The sequence below is a fragment of the Capricornis sumatraensis genome, chromosome 6, assembly GCF_032405125.1.
Source record: "Capricornis sumatraensis isolate serow.1 chromosome 6, serow.2, whole genome shotgun sequence".
NCBI lineage: Eukaryota > Metazoa > Chordata > Mammalia > Artiodactyla > Bovidae > Capricornis > Capricornis sumatraensis.
The window spans coordinates 71,747,803-71,766,493 of NC_091074.1; the positions used below are offsets into that span (position 1 = coordinate 71,747,803).

At 50.8% G+C, this 18,691-nt stretch overlaps 1 protein-coding gene across 1 annotated transcript in view; it reads right to left on the bottom strand.

Annotated features, from left to right (window-relative positions):
- The window catches only part of ANKS6 (ankyrin repeat and sterile alpha motif domain containing 6), a 48,738-nt gene extending 30,331 nt beyond the window's left edge, over positions 1 to 18,407 (bottom strand). The window contains exons 1-8 of the mRNA XM_068974604.1: positions 18,061 to 18,407; positions 11,457 to 11,947; positions 6,703 to 6,747; positions 5,812 to 6,016; positions 4,944 to 5,050; positions 3,160 to 3,308; positions 1,662 to 1,860; positions 810 to 859 (exon numbers count right to left, since the gene is read on the bottom strand). Of these exons, the coding sequence (XP_068830705.1) occupies positions 810 to 859; positions 1,662 to 1,860; positions 3,160 to 3,308; positions 4,944 to 5,050; positions 5,812 to 6,016; positions 6,703 to 6,747; positions 11,457 to 11,947; positions 18,061 to 18,407 (1,593 nt within the window). The remainder of the gene's footprint in view (positions 1 to 809; positions 860 to 1,661; positions 1,861 to 3,159; positions 3,309 to 4,943; positions 5,051 to 5,811; positions 6,017 to 6,702; positions 6,748 to 11,456; positions 11,948 to 18,060) is intronic.
- Positions 18,408 to 18,691: the final 284 nt, after the last annotated feature.

An 18,691-nucleotide genomic window follows, 5' to 3' on the forward strand; every position in this document is an offset into this window, starting at 1 on the left:
GGAGCACATGACCAACTTGGAACAAAGACTTCTACACAGTGTGAATGGGCCATGTGACTAAATTCTGGCCCATTTAATGTCAGCAAAAAGTGATGTGTGAATTTCCAGGAAACTTCTTTACAGACTCCTGGCCTGTGCCCATGGTCACCTCTTCTCCAGTCATCTTTGCTGTCAGCTGGAATGAAGCAGTAATGGATGGAGCTCTGGCAGCCATCTTAGACCAAGAGGTAACCTTGGTAGTAGAAGCCATGCCAGGGAGACCAACAGGTAAAAGGAACCTAAGTCTCTAATTCTATGGGTCAGTGAACCAGTCTTGAACTTCACTTACTTGAGAGAAATATCCTGTCAAATTCATGCCAATCATTTGGGGATTTTGTTACTCACAGCTGAACCTAAAGCTGATACATCTCTAATTTACAGATGGAGACACTGAGGCCTCTCTCAAGCTGGAAACATGCTCTCTTCTTTGACTCCTCTCTCCTTGGCTCTCCCTGACCAAAAAGGTGAGTCCAATGTCACCATCAGTCCCTACACCAACACGGCCCCTGTACTCAGTGCTGCCTCCCTGATAACACAATCAGGGCTTAGCCCCGGCTGCTAAGCACCAGCACAGCCTTACCCAGAATTTAGGACTGGCACCTATTCTGATTGCTTGGTGCCAGAGATATACCCATTGCTACACATTTTGACATCGACCCCATCTGTAACCACCACAAAGAAAGCCAAATGTGCCCACATCCCTCCTTATAAGTCAATCCACTAACGATTGGAAGAGACCGGAAATGCTTTCAGAAAAGCCCCACACTCACCATGGTTGTCAATAACACATCTTCCTTTTCTCCTCTTGTGCTCCCAGTACCTGAGAAACAAATGGAAGTTTCCTGAAATGACCCCCTCCCCCAACCACCACGAATTCACAGCATGAGGACAGGTGACCAGGTCAGCCTTCATCCTGGAAAACCAACTCTCTTGAGTGATTAAATATTTAATAATAATTGGTATTCAATCTTTGAAGAGAAGGGAAGCATTTAAAAGCTATCTTAGAGTGTGTCTGCAGCTTTTCTATAAACCATTGTCATGCTGGGTCAGACAGTGGTATGTCGAGCTCAATAGTCTGTCTCAAACAATGGTACCCAAGGAACTAGTCTGGGTGTGGAGAGTCGGACTGTTAGAACGGATCTGACCTAATCAGTTTTCCAGTGTGGGACTCTTCCTCAGTGCCCTGGCAAAGTCATCCAAGCTGTTGAATATTTCCAGGGGTGGGGCGCTCACTATCCCCACTCCAACCCCAGCAACTCACTCCACTTCAGAACACTGCTGGTGGGTGCAGCCCAGTCACACTTGGCAAGCAGGAAAACCGCCTATCGAAGGCAAGGGAGAGAGTGACTGGCCAAAGGTTTCTCAACAGTGCAGGCAGGACAGGAAGCTGGGACTTGCTGCCAGCCTCCCCATGCTACCCTTAGCAGTCAGTCCCTTAGATGAACTTCTGTCCCTTAAGTCTCCACCAAACCGGCCATTCTGCGCCAGTGTCACACCCCAACATCCTCTTCTGTCTGCCATCAATCAGCCCAGGAGCGGGGACGAAGGGCGGAGGAAGAGGGCAACGAGGTTCAGGCTTTGGCCCTTCTGGAAATCCTACCACACATGCAACTTTTCCTCACCATTGTCTTTGGTCACAGGGGCCACATCGGGGAGCCCAGAGCGGCTGGTCTTGTCCAGGGGTGCCGCCCTCATTGTGGAGTCCAGTGCTGGCTCTGGCTCATCACAGAAAGGCAATGGCTGGTTGCTGGACAGCCCACGCGGCAGTGTCTGCATCAGCTTAAGCTTCCGAAACCGATTGGACATTCGGTTCCACCAGGACTGCCAAGGGAATGCAGAGCAGAGGTCAAGCCCCAACCACACGGAGCCCAGGGAGAGCAACCACACTCCACACGTGCCCCCCTCCCCTCTCCTGGGCCCACTGCAGGCATTACCCATCGACCACAGTACCCTTAGTTCTCTCTAAATCCTTCCTGACCCAGCCTGCAGGAGGCCTTTCCAATAGTCTGGAGGTGGCAGGGAACCCAACTTGCTAACGCTCTGCATCAGTCTCCACGTTGCACAGTCTGAGACACAGAGACCCAGCGACGTCAACTTGCTGGACGTCTTAGAGTCCAACAGGGATGGACAGATGGACACAGAGGCAACACCAAACACCTTAACATCTCAAACTGCATAACCTCCTTCCCCCATTCCAGTAACAATGTGAGAGCTATCAGGTTGTCCACCCCAAGGCCTGGGCCATCTGCTCCTGCAGCTGATGCCTCTTCAGCTAGAGAGAGGACAGGTGCCACCCCCAGGGCATCTACACAACCCCACGAGAGCTCAGAGGTTACTGGCATGGCACCAAGGGGAGGCTGCGAGGCCCTGGTCTACAGAGATGGCAGCGAGGCAAGCACAACGAAATCTATGCAAACAACACTGAGAAGAAGGATCCAGGGCCTTGGGTGAGCAACAGACATGAGAAGAATGCCAAGTCTGCAGATCTGAGGAAGTGTTGGAACCCCAGCCAGGAAAAGGGAAAAAATAATTTTGATTTTCAACAAGCAGAGGGGGGCTGGGAGGATAAGACATTCAAAGAGAAACATTCAACTTGCAGTTTAGAAATAAGCAGCTGGAGCTTGGTTCTGGGGCTTCCAGTAGCAGCTGATGGGGGCCTGTGGACCACAGAGAGGCCCTAGAATGTGCAGTCAGCAAATACTGTCCACACTGAAGCACAGGCCACAGACAGATGGCCAGGGAGGAGAGGTGTTTGAGGCTAGCCGGCTCAGCACTACATCATGCAAAAAGTGTTAACCGTTCTCTACATTTATAAATTGCGGCTCTGCATCAAAATCTGGGTTTTTAGTTTCTCCTGAAAACGATGGGAAGATGTAGCAACATGGATCCACACACTTGCAAGGAGCCACTACTGCCACTAAGTGGTTACGATCATCTGTTTTCCCTGGTCACCGCCGTTCCTCATTGCTCACCTCCAGCTTACTTCCTGCCCCTACTGTTAACCCTACTTGCTACCCTGTCCTAAAGCAGCTCCGGGTAATAAGAAAGTGGCAAGTATCTTCCTGCTTCGCCTGCTCGGGCGTGACTCTCTGATGCTCTTTAAGACAGGAAAAGGCAAACCTTGAGCCCGCCTTTGTCATCAGGCAGCACCGGGACACTCCAGGGCTGTCGGACCTTCGAGTGGGGCAGCGGTGGCGGGTGGCTGGGCCGGCCTTTGTCTTTATTCACCTGCATGCAGACAGATGCCAGCAGTCGAACAAGTTCCGTGTCTATGGACACAAAAGGCAGCCTTTTACCTGCAAATATGTCTGTGGGGCCATGGGGGGAGGGGTCTCCAGATGACCCCCCCAGTAGCCTGAGAACTCAGTCCCGCAGCACCTGCGTCACTCCAGGATCAAGGTGCCCCTGCCTCTCCACTGGCTCTTCAGAAGGGGCAAACATGGCAGCAGGGTTTAACCCACTTAAGCAGAAATGAAAACCAGATGCCCTGTCCTACCAGGAGGACAGAGGGGTGGAGTGTTTAAAAAGTAGAGGCGCTACAGCCAGATGACTGAAGTTGGAATTCTGCCCCTGTTCTTCCCAGGCTGTGTAACTGCAGGTCAATGAAGGGGTGACAGTACCCACCACATAAAGGTGTCTGAAGGATCTGAGGGAATTCCTAACATATGGTAAGTGCTTAAGAAAGATTAAGTAGTATTAGTTATTATTAACTCAACTAGGCTATTAAAAAAGCAACAAGCAGGATGGAGAAGAAAATACTACAAACTATGAATATGCTTTTTTTTTTTTCTCTCCAGCATGTGTCTCTGAAAATTTCAGGCAAAAACTTCATTTGAAAACCCACTAGGAAAAAAAATCCACTGGGGTAGGTTGTTTTATTGGGAAAGGCAGGATGAATGGGGGGAAGGAAGAGACACAGTGGAAGAAATAAAGCTGTTGGAGAAAAGCCTGTGTGCAATGCAGCCCAGGGTCCCTGGCAGACTGCACACAAGGAGTGAGACCACACTGCATGCAAGGAGTGAGACCATGGGACCTGGGTGGAGGGCCCCACCTCTCCAGCCAGGGTCAGTTACTCCTGGGCACATCCTCTCTGCGAGGATAAGATGGAACCAGCACGTATCTGTGACAAGGCGGTCCCACAGGAGGGGAGAGTGAGGGGGTGGCTGTGCTGGTGCTGAGGAAGGACACTTGGCCTGCTGCCCCCATACTGAGAGAGGCAGCGGGAGCCTCTCCACTCAGAGTCAGAATCCTCCCCTTCCCAAGTCAGCAGGGTAGGATCCAGCTCAGGACTCAGAGGCTGTGGGTCAGAAAAGCCTCCCAGCTTCTCCCTCTCTGGGCTAAAACTTGGGGGTCCCAAGAGAGATGACAGGTAGAGAGACCCCTTACCCCTTGAGTTAGCTAATGGAAAGTCACAGGTTCCAGAGGAAGGCCTGTCAAAGTAGCAGAGGGTCTGAGGTCCTAGCAGGTACAAGCTAGGGGTTAGTAATGTTGACAAGACCCTTGACCTGGAGCTTCCACCTACACAGTAAGCCAAGGCGGTCACTGCTTTGTCTATTCTCCTTGTCCACAGGGGCCTGTTTCCTCCTGAGTCACTCAGTTTCTAGCTGAGAGGCACAGATACCATTCCAGGATTTGTGTGGATGGCCAAGGCCTTCCTGCCTGGAGACTCCTGGAAGGCTGGAGCCAGAAGAGGCCTCGGGGACTAGCTGGTCCCAGCTGCGCCCATTCTCCCCAATGGCCTTCACCTGGGAGCAGTGAAGACTTGCCTGAGGGTGTGTGGGGAGCTCTAGGGGCTTGAGAGTGGCTTCCGCCTTAAATAAGCAAGCACTTACACATAGGGGATGATCTGGATTCCCAGCCAGAAAACCCAGCAAGTTTAAAACGCTTTTCCTAAAACAACCCACCAGGATCGCTCAGCAGCATCACTAGGTCAAAGGCTGTGTACCCATTTTTTGCACGAAGAGTAACATCAGCTCCTTGGTTTAGCAGATATTTGACAATCTCTTTGTTCCTGTGGAAGAAACAAAAAGCCAGAGTGAGATCAGCTGAAAGGGAAAGTGTGGCCTTGCTCCTGGGCAACAAGAGCGGTGCCTTAACTCCAGCAGCATCTGTGCACGTGAGAGAGGGCTCGGAAAGCTGTCCCCCGGCCCTTGTTCCCTACCCTGCGGGCAGTCACGACAGAAATCAAAGCCTGAGTGCTCCTTCCACGAATAGAATGAAAACACAAGGCTCTGCCCCAAAACCACTGGCTCCCAGGACCACACACAGACCCCACCCCTTCTGCCCCTCACTGGGACCTGACTGAAGTCCTCCGGCAGGCCAGAGTCTTTGATGTGGAAGTCAGAGGATCAAATGAGGAAGAAAGCCACTTTCAGAGGACACAGGAGAGTGCTCTCATCACCTGAAGCGGGGCAAGGACGGAGCCCCTAATTTGGAATCAGATCACCACCGAGCAGACGCAAGGCTATATGCAGATCCCTGCCCCTTGGTCAGCCTGCCCCAAGGAGGAGGCGTCCAGGAAGGGAGAGGGGTGACTGGACGAGAAGGGATGCGGAAGCACCAGGTAACACTGCCGAGGCAATAGGAAATCTGGACACAAAGGGTAGGAATGCAGGACAGACCAAGCCTGCATCGTTTTGAGTGTCTCAGCATCTTCACAATGGGTGGGGCGCTTATCTGTAGCATCTCAGGACCAGCAACCCATCAGGCACCCTATTTCAGCCCGGGGCATCCTCTTAGGCTCCCTGCTGAGGGGGTGGGGCTGATGCTGACCCGTGGTAGGTAGCCTGCATGAGGGCTGTCCAGCCGTGGGCACTGTCCTGCTTGTCCACGTCGGCATGCCTCTCCACCAGCAGCTGCACCAGAGGCAGCTGTCCCATGACAGCTGCCAGCATCAGTGGGGTGGCCCCATCCCCGTTAACCAGGTTCACATGGTTGGGGTCTTCATCAGCAATCTCTTTGACCAGCTGGAAGTTTCCTGCCAAAGAAGCAGAAGTCCTGGTGATCCACGGGCCTGGCACTGCAGGATGATTTACCCAGTGGCTTCCCAGAACAAATGTGCTGAGCTGGCCTCTGTACTGGGTGGCTGCGCCTCGCAGGGGCTACAAAGATGAGTCAGAGGTAGCCCCCGTTCTCCAACCCTTCAGTCTATGAGGGATGGAGGCAAGCACGCAAATAGCTTTACTGAAAGAGAGATGTGTTATTGCTGTCTTAAAAGAAGAGTGATGATGAGGGGCAATGCACATGCAGAAAGAGAGCCCAGGTCTCCCTAAGAGGTGAGGATCAGGGTGGGCTTCCTGGAGGTGGAGGTCTGTTTCAGGAGAGGCAATACTAGACTAAATAGCTCTTCATTACGAAGAGAGTGGAGTAGGGAGGTGGGCAGCCAGGCATTTCAGAGGTAAGTAAAAGTTAGGACATAGCCACAGGGTCTAGCAGGAGAGGCAGAGGGGGCCTGAGAAAATAACCTGGAAGTTGTGTGCAAAGCACCATAACTACCAGCCTCCAGGGTCTGAACCTCCCTGGGTGAAACCAGAGTCAGGAAACAACAAAACACCTGTTTCTTTCCCAAATACTCTGGGTGGCCTTGAAAAGGACTATCAGTATTAGTTTGGGAGAAACAGTACTGTTATTCTTAAATATCCAAAGATTTTCTAAAGTGCTTACCCATTTTTAATGCATGGAAAATATCAGGTCGCCTTTTCTCCTCATCTGGGTAAACAAAGATTTTTAAAAGTTAACCACAGAAAAGTGCAAAATAACAGAAAAGTTACAAGGGTGTAACGACCCAGCCTACTTTTAAAAATGATTTACTTTTCACAAGCAATCTAGTCAGAGACCTAGGTAATGGACTAACTCCAGCAGCCCTTCTGGAAGGGTTATCATCAGACTGTCTGAAAACGCTTCAGAGACAGACTGTGGGAGGTCATCTGGCCAGGAAAACAGGAATGAGCAGACCATTTCCGGATCCTGCAACTCATAAAGCAGTCTTTTTTAGGCATTCCAAATTTTGGAATGTCCTTTCTCAGATATAATGGAAAAGTATAGTCTTGGAAAAATCTGTATTCCTATGAAGATTTTAAGAAGAAACAATGATTCTTTTATTCTAAAAAGTAAATGTACAACCATGAAGTAATTCCAGAGCAGGTTTTCATTCTAATACCTAAGACACTGGGCAGCTAAATCCAGAGGAGGTCATGGTTGCCAATGCTAATATTTGCTTTCTTTCCCAAATAAGCAGCCATCTGAGTGATTCTGAAGGCCACCCATGACCCAGACCTGCAGATGCTTCCTTCTGATGTCTTCATGCTGGGCCTCGCTGCACCCACCCAATGCCAGCCCCTTACTTATCTGTTCTACATCACCCTCCCTGAAGCTAGAGCTAGTGGGTAACCTGCTCCCTCCTGTTCAGAAAGTAGCCACTCTCATGACTAGTCTTTTTGCTCGTTAAGAGCGAATGCAGGACTTCCTTTGACTAATACCAGACAATAGAGCAGCTGCAGGAGAAAACCTGGGATATCTGGACCACATCCCTGGTCTCGATCAGCCTCCGCCAGCAGCTGGAAGAAGGTGCAGGGTGGCACAAGGAGTCTGGAGCCAGGATATCCGGATCCACCTATTTCCAGAAATGTGTCTCCTCATCACTGATAATGCAGACAACATGCTAACATGGAGAGCAGGTGGTGGTTGCAGGGGTGGATAATATAGATGGGAAAACACTCCAGAAAATTTTAAGCTCTATACAAACAGCTTCCCTCATAGCTCAGTTGGTAAATCATCTGCCTGCAATGCAGGAGATCCAGGTTTGATTCCTGGGTCGGGAAGATCCGCTGGAGAAGGAAATGGCAACCCACTCCAATATTCTTGCCTGGAGAATCCCATGGACAGAGGAGCCTGACAGGCTACAGTCCACGGGACTGCAAGAGTCAGACACGACTTAGCGACTAAATCACCACCACCACACAAGCAACAATTTTTATTATCTTTCCTAGTGACCAGCACCCACCCCAGAAAGGGTACTAGTTAACTCCAGGGCACTTATAGCAAAGTATAGACAGGGCCATGGAACCAAGTGCCTAATTCTGCCTTTGAGATACTATAAGGAAATTATTATGAAACTTCATTTTAAAAAATATGTCTCATTCCTTTTAAGTGTTTAAGAGCCTAATTTGCTATAGCCCACAGCCTCCTTCATGCCAAGACTCTTCGACAGAAAAGAATGTGTCAACTGGGCCTAGTGTTTGTTGCTAAGCAACCATCTGGTACAAACGAATCACTGACAGTCTAGCCTGACCTCAGGAGGCTGGTGTGGCTATGCTCGATGCCCACTGACCCTGGGCTGGTCCCTTCCTCACTCTGGGCTCCAATTATTGCATCAATATCAGAGCAACTCCAGGGACCCCTCCACAGCCCAGGGAATGACCACAGTGGGGGTGAGGAGGGTGTCACAGTGACGATTACAGCCTCAAGGTACCCTGTCTTGCAGCTAATGTGAGGGAGAGAGCTGGGAGTCTCCAAGGCCCTGATGAGGGCAGGCAGCGGGTTTCCTAGCACCTCACAAAAAGAGCTGGGGCCAAATACTATTTGTTTAATAATCTGTCACTATTAGTAACATGGCTCTTCTGAAGGCTCTTCTCTGAGAGCCTGAAAATGGAGCACTCTCTCAGCTCCTGCAACGCAGCTGAACTCCCAGCTCCTCTCGGGGGCCACCCAATGACCCTGCTTCATATGGTGGCCTGCACCACCCAGTACCTCCACTGCGCCCAAATCCTCCACCTCGCCCCTGTTTTCTTTCTCACCACAGTACTTACCACCTACCATACTATGTAACTTATTTAACACGCTTATTTCCTATTTCTTGCTGTCTCTCCTCCAGAAGCCAAGATCCTCAAGGGCAGAAGTTGGATCTGGTTTGTTCACTGGTGCCTAGAATGGTACCTGGTACACTGGCAGTCAACAAATACTTGCAGAATCCTGGAATGAATGAATGGTGAATACAAATCCATTTTGGTGGCTTCCGCTCACTGCTCTCTATGTGCCAGGCTCTGGGGTACTCCAGGGTAGTACCAGCATTATCTTCCTACTGCTCATGGGACCTCACAAGGCAAGTGCATTCGTGACAGCTGTTTTATGAAAGAGGACACTGGAGTCCTAGAGGGACAGAGCTGAGCCTCAAACCTGTGTCTGCTCGACAGGGAAGTCTGCTCATAACTGTGACCTGGTCCTGTCAATTACGAAGTGACAGTAACGGGTGACAGCAGCTGCCGGCATCTTCTCATGTGCTCTCTCTGGGCTGGGATGACCTCATCCTACTCCTACTTTCCTACTCCTGCCCCTCACTTATGGGAGACAGAATGGAAGCTTGGAGGATGGAGGCAACTGGTCCAAGGTCCCTCAGCCAGCACGGTCAAGGCCAGGTGGAGCCAGGTAGAGGGTGACCTTGGCTATACCCACCACTGTGTCTGCACCTCCACATTCTGAAGAGAGTAGGGCATTGCTTCCCCAGAGTGCCAGGGCAGTCCATAACGAGGCTCGTGGGGAGTGAAGAGCCCAGAAACCCAGCTGGAGGAATCTGAGGAAGGAGGAATCAACTGCACAAGAGGTACAGCTCAGCACCCATAGGTGGGGCACACGTCCCCAACCATCCACTCCCAGGGCAGAGGCCTTGAGCAAGTCGCCTGACCTCCCTCACCTGCAACATGGATGAACGCCCCCAAGGCGGAGGTAAGAGCCTGCCCGTCAGGCGTGGAGGCACAGCAGGGACGGGAGGAGGCAGTTCCCTTTCCCATCTCAGCTATAATCACACCACCCAAAGCCTTTAAACGAGGGCAGTGGCCTTGAGTCAAGAAAAACACCCTGGGTGAGACTGGAGCCCTAACTTCTAACTGCAGCTCTGCCCGGGACCTGATGCTGAACTGCCATGTTCTGGCCAGAGGGCTCACACACCAGAGGCCAGCTTGTTTTCTGCTCATGACCTCCTGGTAGTTGCCACTGACTCCATTCTACACAAGAGACACAGGGAGGCTAAGAGAGAGTTCCAAGCGTGTCCAGATCCCAGAGGCCCCACAAAGGCTGGAGCTGGGTGGGGTCACATCCCTGTGCTTTCCCACAGAACCCCACCCACCCTTTAAGTGTCACACAGCTTTTAACAGGTGAGTGACCTGTGACCAGCCTCCACTCCTCTCTGGCCCTCACTGTTCCCATCCGTGCAAAGGAAAGAGGTCTCCTGGCTTCAGGCAGGTTTTCTTAGACTTTACTTCTTTTTCCCTTCTGTTTTGGTGTCCTCTTCATTTTTGCCATCTCTGTTGTTACGTGGTTTTACAACATGTTTATTTCAGAGTTTTCTGACCGGACAGTGTATTTCTAATAAGCATTTCTCAAATTTGCAACATCTTTTGATTGATGGGTTTTCTTTTTTTTTTTTAATGGGCCACCTGAATGTTTTTTAAGTTGAAGTGTAGCTGATTTACAATTTCGTTGACGGGACTATTTGCGTATTCTCTGGATGGCATCAAACTCTGCAACACTTTCAAGTCTTTTTAGCCAGTTTGTCTGAAGACCTTTTCTTCCAATTTTTACCTTTCAGCCTTAAATGCTCACATGCTGCAGCCTGGCCTTACAGCTCGGGCTGTCTCAGGAGTGATGCAGAAATCAGACCCATTACTGACAAAGGGCACTGCGGCTGTGCAACTCTACATTACATGCGCTGTTACACATGATGAATTAGGGGTTTTAAAACATGGTATGTTCTGTGGCAGATTTGCTAAGGAGTGCTTAGACAGCTCTTTATATGCCAGAAAGATGGCAAAAAGAAAAAAGAAACAGGACACACTAATAGATGCTGAAAAAACACAACTTAAAAGTAGGCTGAATTTTCTGTGAATTAGTCTTTGGGGACTGGTCATTGGCAGCTGAGGTTAGGCACGGTGCCCTAAGAGCTGAGGTTGCCAAACCTGCCCCTACGCCTGTTTTTAGAATTAGAGTTTTCCTGGAACACGGCCCCACCCACCCTTGACATATCACGTAGGCTGCTTCTACTCTAGCAAAACTGAGGCGTTGCAACAGACTGTACGGCCCACAAAGCCTACAATATTTGTTTATCTGGTCCTTCTCAGAAAAGTTTGCTGACCACTTTCTAGAAGGGTCCCAGAACCTCCTACACCAGAATCAACTGGTTAGGAGGGAGAGGCCTTGCTGTGCAGGAGTCCAGGCTCTTCCGAGAGCTACAGATCACTCTCTGGAGGGTTGGCCAGGCACCTGCATGCCACGTTTTAAGTTCCCCTGCCCCGCGGGCTGGACTATGATTTCTGCAGGCCCTTTTGTTTGGGCAACCCTTGGCTTTTACTGTTTAAACACAAATCGGGGTCCTCTGAGAAGCCACGGTGGGATGAGTGGGTAGGTTGGTGGTGGCACAGCCTGACCTGTCTTGGGCCTGACGGTGGTCAGCGGGTCCAGGTAGTCGGCCACGTCCCTGTGTTTGCGGTCAAGTGCCACCTCGAAGGCAGTCTTCTCTAGCACGCTGAGATGGTCGGGGTTGGCCCCCTTCTCCACTAGCTGCTGAGCCATGCCAAGCTTCCCGATGAGTGCTGACAGCATCAGCGGGCTCCAGCCCACAGTCCGGGCCTCATGGTTGGGGTCTGCGCCCCACTCCAGCAGCAGACGCACCACGGCCTCATGTCCATGCTGGATGGCAGCCATCAGGGCCGTGATGTCCAGCAGCTCGTCCCCGCTGTCCCCCTCGCCTGAGGGTTTGTGATGGTCCACGAAGGCACCAGCTTCCAGGAGCAGCTTTACCACGCCCAGGTGTCCACCCCGAGAGGCCACGGTGAGCACACTGGCCCCCAGGCGGTTCTGGGCATTGACATCAGCCCCATGATCCAAAAGAAGATGTGCCACGCTCACGTGCCCAAATCTGCCGGGAGACGGACAATTAGTGACGCAAGACACCCGATGAGGAGAAGCCCATGCAATCACTTACTTATAAACTGTCAGGGCTTCCTGGTAGCTCAGTCAATAAAGAATACTCCTGCAACGCAGGAGACCTGGGTTCTATCCCTGGATTGGAAAGATCCCCTGCAGGAGGGCATGACAACCCACTCTAGTATTCTTGCCTGGAGAATCCCCATGGACAGAGAAGCCTGGCAGGCTGTAATACATGGGGTCGCAAAGAGTTGGACATGACTGAGTGACTGAGCATCCATTGTTAAATTATTAATTATTGAATCATTAATTTTTAACGTTGTAATAGCTGCTTATAGTGAAAGGCCTTCCTCTGGTGCTAGGCACTGTGCTGGCCCTGTGTCTACACCAACACAAAGGCGAGACACTGCCCTGTCTAGTTTCGAATCCAGCTCTGCCATCCACTGCATATCCTGGACAAAGAACTTTAACTTCTTTGTGCCTTCACTTCCTCATCTCTAAAGTGGGGATATGACTGTGTCTACTAAAAGAGCTGTGGAGGATTAAATGAGTTAATATATATAAATACATAATATACATAAAGCACCTAGAACAGTGCTTGTCCACAGGAAGCACTACATAAATGTCAGCTATTAGAACGGCAATCATTTAAACATTTTTACATTACACAATGTGCCAAGGTCACCCAGCTGGTGAGCGACATCCACAGGGTCAGAAACCCAGTCTGTCTGAATCCTGCTGCCCCACACCTCGCTGCTTCCCGCATGGCAGAGAGTTCATGTGATTCTGCTTCAGAGCTGGGTAAGCTGCCTCTCTGGCTGTGCTCTCACTCCCCAGGGGCAGGGCCCACGTCTGACTCACATCTACCCTCCCCAGCCCCAAACACACATGCACAGAAAGTCCACAGACCCCATGCCAAGAGGAGTGGCATAGCTGTGGTCAGCAGAGGCGGGCTGGGGCACCTCTCCCCAGAGGCCTGATGCCCTCTGCTGGCTGGAATGTCCCTTACTGGCGGCTGAGAATCTGGTCCGGGCCAGACCCTCTCCAGGGAAACTTGAGCAACCTCCCCTACTGGGGAGACAGACAATGTACCCACCAACTCTGATACCAGGAGAGGAAAACAGACAACTCCCAGTAAAATCTCTTCCTTCTTCTGCCACTAGAGGGCAGAAGAATTCTGTTTTGCAGCATTTGCAAACGCAAATACACTCTTTCTAGTGTGTTCTTTCTGGGCTCAGAGCTGGAAGCTACCCCTACCCACCCCCCTACCAGGTTTTACAAGACGGTAATGTCGGCAGGAGGCCAGCATCTGTGCAGCAGCGTTTGAATGAATCCCTTGTGGCGCTCCCTCCTTTCCGGAAGCGGTTTTGTCTCTCATCTAAACCCAGGTTCCTCCCTCCTCCCTGTGGAGGCAGAGCCAAGGCTGAACAATGTTCTGAACTTACAAATACCTTCTGGGCCATGAACCTTAACAGCACCGGGTCACCCCACCTGCAGAGTGTGGAGGGAGCGCTTGGTGAACTGGCTTCCCTAGCTGCAGAGGGGCCAGGCCTGTCCTTCCCCTTTCCCAAGAGTGGACAGAATCTGACAAAAAGGCAGAGAGCTATAACCGCAGCCTGTCTCCCTGCCCGTCCTTCATGATGATATTCTCCAAACCTAAATCTCATGGCTACTGCCCCACATCCCACTGCCCGGAAAGGACTGCCAACTTTGTCAACCTCATTTCTTCCCAAATCCCACGCTGTACTCCAGCTGTGCTCACCTACACTCGGCAATTATTCTCTGTCCATGCCTCTGCCATCCTGCCTTTCTGACCCTCCTGTCCTTATTGACTAAGCAAATCCTTTATCCTGCTGCAGGACTCGGTTCAGATCCCACATCCTCTGAGTGGCTTCCCCCACATCAGCTCAGGTGCAGCTCACCTGAAAACCCACCATCCCCTGTCTTTACCCTTACTGATGTGCCTGGGCCCTCCTTCTATAATTATGTCTTCCCATTAGACTGCACTCCAGCAGAGCTCAGGCAATTCTGTCAAATGAATGGGTGAATGAACACTTGGCATAACCAAAGAGGATGGTCAAAACAGGCAACAGAAATAGCTGAAGAATGGGTTAGACAACTATAAAAGATTACACTATTTAGTCATCAAGCATGAGATAAAAATCTAGCAGCAGATAACAAGATACTATCCTGTTTTTATTTATTAGATCTTAGTAAGCCCTGAGATAAACTGCTAATAATGTATTTCACAAATGAGGAATCTGAAGATTACAATGGAAAGCAATAATCCAGAATCTCTCAATTTGGAAGCGATTGAGTCAAAACTTGAACCTAGACCCTAAGATCTGAAACTCCAGTTCTTCCGGTATAACAAACTCACAGAGGAAGGAAAGGCCTAAATCTGAGCAGGATGCCTACACTCAGAATGCTTTCTGAATTCAGGAGTAGCCCAAGAGTCCACTAAGAATTAGGCTGAAAATATAAAAAATGATTCAATGAAGGCTGAGATAATTTGGGGGATGCTAACTTTCTAACAGGTAATTACTGAAGACAGGGAAGCTTGGGGCTTTCTGAGCAGCTGTTACGATTATCAATTAATTTCAGCAATTAACACCTGTGTTGAAAGACCTGGCATATACTCCCACTCTCAGAGAGCCCTGGGTGGAGAGGCCAGCTCTGCCACGCTGGCAGGCAGAGAAGTGAAGGGCAGGAGAAGGAAAGTAAGGAAGTCGAGGGTAAAATTGGAGCCAAAATAAACACCACACAACCTGTCCCTTTAGTGTTAAGCAAATTTGGTGAGTGGCTTCCTGTGGCCAATACCAAGAGGAAAACAGTGAGTTAAGGGACTCATAGCTGGGAGCACAGGCTCTGGAGCACCTGCCTAGGTGTGAATCTGACTCTATCCCTTCACAGCTGTGTGGCCTTGGACAAGTGAACTAACTTCTCTGAGCCTTAATTCTTTATCTGTAAAATGGGGAAGACAGCAGTAGTATTTCCTCAGATTTTACATAGACTGAAAGAACTAACTAATTTGCAGCACTTAGCACAGAGCTTGACACAAAATAAGTACTCAATAAAGGTTGTTTTAAGAACAGGAAAAAAAAAACATGAATGACACCATCTCTGATGCTGAAACATTCACAAGAGACCCAAATGCAGTCCAGGCACAGGGTCTCTGGTGGTCCTGATCCAATGATGAGCTCTGGAACACGGAGTGCTGTGACAATAAATAGATGCGCACTTCGTTGAAAGTGGTGGCTGCCGGGAGCACCATTGCTGAGGCACGTCTGCTGTCACGGAGGCAAAGCACAAGACTGGAATGTGTCAGCACGCAGCCATGTGCTTGCCCATCCCGATCAAGGGAGCCACTGCGGGACACACAGAACCAGACAGTCATTTCAGAAAGATCTGGAAGCTCTACAGAGGAGGGATTACAGCAGGCACACTTGGAAGAAGAGAGAGCAGTAGGAAGCCACTTATAAATGTGTGCCCTGGACTAAGACAGAGGGGAAAGGGAGACAGGATGGCACAGACAGGTACTGGAATGAGGACTTACCTGGAGTTTTAAAGCCTGGAAGAGTGGATGGGGCCACAAAAAGAGACAGGGAACCTCAGAAGTAAGGTCCATAGCCCAAAAGACATTATGGGCACCCCCAGGGAGTGCTGGGCCAGAAATCAGGTGTCTTAACACAAAGGGTCCCTGACTGATAGATGCATAACACACTGCATTACCCATGCGAATGGGCAGCGGAGTGTTACGGCTGGGAGGCGCTCCCTAGGTGATTACAGACTGAAATAAATGCCCGAGGGCTAAGGTATGTATGGTTAAGCAAAGCACAGTACTGCCCGTGGATGATGTATCACAAAGCAGTTGAAAATGACATATTTGAAAATAATGCACAATAAAAATTTTCCTGCAATACAAATTAGATTGGAACAACCGTGTGACACTTGGAAATGAACTCAGAAATAAAATATAACTGGGTCATAATGAGAAGATTATGGGTAAGAATGTTGTGATTTCAATGCCTTTGAGAAAATCAAATGGCTTATACATATGGAAAGATGTTTTACTTCACTCAGTTTAACAAGTACAAATCACAGCCACACTGAAATATTCTTCATTCATCAGACGCAAAAATCCAAAAGTTTAATAATATACTCTGCTGGAGAGATTGTAGAAAAACAGGCACTCATAGACACTGTTTCAGGGAGGGTAAACTGGTGCCACTACTGTGTCAGCAGAGTAATGGGCTCCCCAAAGTTGTCCAGATCCTAATTCCCAGAACCTGTTAAATTCTGTGGGAAAGGGGAAATTAATCAGCTGACCTTGAGATGGGGAGATTATTATCCAGATGAGCTCAATGGAATCACAAGTGATCTTTAAAAGCAGAAGAGGGAGGTAGAGGAGTTAGAAAATGTGATGACAAAGCAGGAGTCAGAGTGATGTGGTTGCTGCTAGCTTTGTAATAAGTTGCTACAGCAGCCATTGGAAAGTTAATACACCTGCATGGACAGCAATCTGGCAATATCCATCAAAATTACCTAATAGCTCAGCTGGTAAAGAATCAACCTGCAATGCAGGAGACCCCGGTTCGATTCCTGGGTCAGGAAGATCCTCTGGAGAAGGGATAGGCTACCCATTCCAGTATTCCTGTGCTTCCCTGGTGGCTCATCCAGTAAAGAATCTGCCTGCAATGCGGGAGACCTGGTTCGATCCCTAGGTTTGGAAGATCCCCTGAAGAAAAGAACGGCTACCCACTCCAGTATTCCGGTCTGGAGAATTCCAGACTGTATAGTCCATGGGGTCGCAAAGAGTCGGACAGGACTGAGCGACATTCACTTTCACTTTCATCAAAATCACAAATGACCTCTGTTGCTTCCTTGGGAAATTTCTCCAAGAAACTGGGTAGGATCTAAGTAGATGGCTGACAGGAGTGAGACCTCACAGTATACCTGAGAATCTTCTTTAAAAAAAAAAATTATTTATTTATTTGGCTGCACGGGGCCTTAGTTGAGGCACGCAGGATCTTTAGTTGTGGCATGTGGGAACTGGCTCACTGACCAAGGATTGAACCTGGGCCTCCCACTGGCCCACCAGGGAAGTCCCCCCAGAGTTTCTTTATACCAGAATTTCAAGTCTGGTTCATCCTATTTCCTGAATATATCTCAAACTCATTTCTTTGCTCTCCCAGAGCCATCTCTGCTCTTGTCCAGGCCACCATCACCTCTTTCTGGGTTGCTGCAATCCCTTCCTAACCAGACGTTCTGATTCTAGCTCACTCCTCCAAGCCATCCTCAAACTGCAGTACAAGTGATCTTTCCAAACATAAATCTCATTCTGTCTCTTGCTCTTCCTAGAACACTCCATTACTCCCCAGTGCCCTTACGAACTGTCACTTTTCCCAGCCTTGCCACCAGGCATCTGCCTCTTTCTCTCCAGAGAAGACTCATCTCCCACTACTCCCAACCCCCTCCAGCCACAGCATTGTTCTAGCAGTCCTACGAATGCACTTTAGCTTCCAAACCTTTGCACCTATCACCCATCTTTCATTCCCTCTAACCAGGTCAACTCTTAGGTATCCTTAGGTCTCAGCAATATATACCTCATCCTTACCTGAAACCTTCCCTCACTTCCTGAAACTAATTCGGCTCTCCAAGAACTCCCTCAGATTGTCCCCCGTGAAGTCTGTTCCTTGGCCTGGCCCGCCCACTGGCATACTGCTTCCGTGGGGACTTTATCTGAGTACCGCAGCATCCCCAACACCAAGCCAGGGTGGGTAGGTAGGTTCTTTGGGAAACCCTTGCTGCCATGAACATCACTGAGCTTCTAAGTCGCTAAGATTCTATTTGCTGTCTCCAGATTCTGTGTTTGAAAGGCCGATGCTTTTAGGATTCTGATTTTACGTTATTAAAAAGCGCGTCCGCTTCTAGCTCGTATCCCTAGCTGCTCAAAGTTTCAACTCTCTCGAACCAGTACTTCACTCTTAACCCTCCCGGAGCGTCTGCTGGAGGCCGCCGGGCAGGTTCGACCGCCTGAGCCCACCCGCGCCCAGGGGGTCATTAGACACCACCCAGGCTCCATGGCACCCCCGACCCCCTCACCTGGCCGCCTGCATGAGTGCGCTCCAGCCGTAGTGGTTGCGGCTGTTGACCGAGGCGCCGCGTCGCAGCAGGAAGCGCACCAGCGGCTCGTGGCCCCCGGCCGCCGCGAACTGCAGCGCCGTGTTGCCCGCCTCGTCCGAGCAGTCCACGGGCACCGGCGCTCCGGCCGCCGCCCCGGGCCCAGCCGCCTCGGGCCCCGCCGGCTCCGCGCCCGCCTCGGGCTCCACGCCGCGCTCCGCGGGTTCCGCAGCCCCCGGCTCCAGCAGCCGCCGCGCAGTCTCCGTGTCGCCCTGATCACAGGCGCGCAGCAGCAGCTGGAAGGCCGGGGGCAACCCGCCCTCACCCATCGCGGCCCGCGGCCCGGGTCTGTCTGCCGGGCGGGCCGCGCCAGCTCCGCCCCCGGATACCGCACGCCGGCGCCCACTTCCGCCGGCCCGCGCGCCTACTGTGTGCTGACCGTGTGCGGAGCGCCGGGGCGCGCGCCTACTGTGTGCCCGGCGCGCGCCCGGGGCGAGAGCGCGCCTCAATAGCCCGCACCGGGGGCGGGGAACCGGGCGGGGGTGGACCGCGGGTTCCGGGAAGCTCCAGGCAGCGTCCGCCGCCGAGCTTGCGAGTTCGGCTTTGAGTTTTC